General features: G+C 36.9%; 1 protein-coding gene across 1 annotated transcript; it reads left to right on the plus strand.

Annotated features, from left to right (window-relative positions):
- Positions 1 to 255: 255 nt before the first annotated feature.
- On the plus strand, positions 256 to 1,260 carry LOC145123202 (uncharacterized). The gene is made up of 2 exons (XM_079058441.1): positions 256 to 379; positions 875 to 1,260. Exons 1-2 carry the CDS (start codon positions 256 to 258, stop codon positions 1,258 to 1,260), a joined length of 510 nt encoding a protein of 169 aa, XP_078914567.1.
- The last annotated feature ends 455 nt before the right edge of the window (positions 1,261 to 1,715 follow it).

Here is a 1,715-nt window from a genome sequence, read left to right on the forward strand (position 1 = left end):
GCCAAAAAAGCAAAAGAAAAGTTTTTCTTATTAAAAGTGGACTTCGAGAAGGCGTTTGATTCAATAAACTGGGGATACCTTGATTCAATCATGGAACAAATGGGATTCAGTCCCAAATGGCGGTGGTGGATTCGCGGATGTTTATCATCTTTAAGAGCCTCTGTACTCATCAACAGATCTCGCTAAGATGAGTTTCCCATAACTAAAGGAGTAAGGCAAGGAGACCCGCTCTCGCCTTTTCTTTTTTTCATGGCAATGGAAGGTCTGAATATAGCCATCAAAACTGCAGTAAAGAAATCCCTCATACAAGGTCTTCTTTTACCATATGGTGACCCTATCTTATCGCATTTATTCTATGCAAATGACGTGATCTTCATAGGTAAATGGAACACTGGGAGCATCAAAAACTTAGCAAGAATACTCAAATGTTTCCACATCTGCTCCGGTTTGAAGGTCAATTTCATAAGTCGCGCCTTTTTGGCATTGGTGTCACTGATTTGGATCTTCAATATCAGTCGAATGTGCTTGGATGTCTCAAAAGCACATTCCCTTTCATGTATCTTGGAGTCCCTGCTGGTGCAAATATGTTGCTGAAGAAAAATTGGAGGCCAATAATTAAGAAGTTTCAATCTCGGTTATCTGTATGGAGGGCAAAAACGCTATCTTTCGGGGGTAGACTCATTTTAATAAAATCAGTACTCGATAGTTTACCCACATATTATTTCTCTCTATTCAAGGCTCCAAATGGAATCATTAGGGAACTTGAAAAGATGAGGAAAAGATTCTTATTGGGGGGGGGGGAAGACTCTGAATCCAAGATTCATTGGGTTTCTTGGTAAAAAAATCATTGCTTCCAAAAAATATGGTGGACTAGGTGTTGGGACGTTGAAAGCTCAAAACCTAGCATTGCTCACTAAGTGGTGGTGGAAACTCAAAGAAAGATGTGGAGGACTATGTAAAGAATGCATAAATAGTATTCATAATCTTAATAAAAAACCTGTCACTGCAATTGCAAAAATCTCAATGGGTGGGGTTTGGAATAACATAGACAAGGCTATTAAATCTCTTCCGGAATTTGATATCAATTACCATGAGCTCTTTTCATTGGTTCCCAGATCAAATGTAGCAATACTCTTCTGGAAAGATCGTTGGTTTGGTTCTATAACTTTGCAAGAACGATTTCCACGCCTCTTTGAGTTGGAAACTAGGAAATTTTGTCTGGTCTCTGACAGAATTACCAACTCAGGATTACACTGGTGATGGAGGTCGCAAATCAAAGGGGGGGATATTCTTAGGGGTGGCAAATATGTACCATGGAAAACCAACCAACATGTGTACCAACCGAACCAATTATATTGGTAGCCAATATGTTTGGTAGCTAACATGTTTGGCTGGTAGTACCGTACCAATTAATTAATAATGTTACGGTAATGGTACAAAGTTTTAAATGTCACGGTATTACCGTACCAACCAATTTATTTTTCATATAAATAAAATATTGTATATTTTAACTTTAAATGTATTTGACCGTTAAGAGTTCAAGTGCTTTGATATTAGCATTTACGGTCTAGTAACTTTTAAAGTTTAAACTCATATTAACATATCCCATTTACTCTATTGTTTAGTTTAAACTCATGGTACAAAATTATAAAATCTTTTTTGTATCGAATTTCCAATCCAACCATTTAGAAAACTCTTATTTACAAAACTCACAT

The sequence above is a fragment of the Lactuca virosa genome, chromosome 1 (genome assembly GCF_052849685.1).
Source record: "Lactuca virosa cultivar CGN04683 chromosome 1, Lactuca_virosa_CGN04683_v6, whole genome shotgun sequence".
Classification (NCBI taxonomy): domain Eukaryota; kingdom Viridiplantae; phylum Streptophyta; class Magnoliopsida; order Asterales; family Asteraceae; genus Lactuca; species Lactuca virosa.

Excerpts from the sequence above, each read along its gene's own strand:
- LOC145123202 (XM_079058441.1), top strand. The coding sequence starts at position 256 with ATGGAAGGTCTGAATATAGCCATCAAAACTGCAGTAAAGAAATCCCTC. Across the intron at positions 380-874 it reads AAATGACGTGATCTTCATAG|GTGTTGGGACGTTGAAAGCT; the intron begins GTAAATGGAACA and ends ATGGTGGACTAG.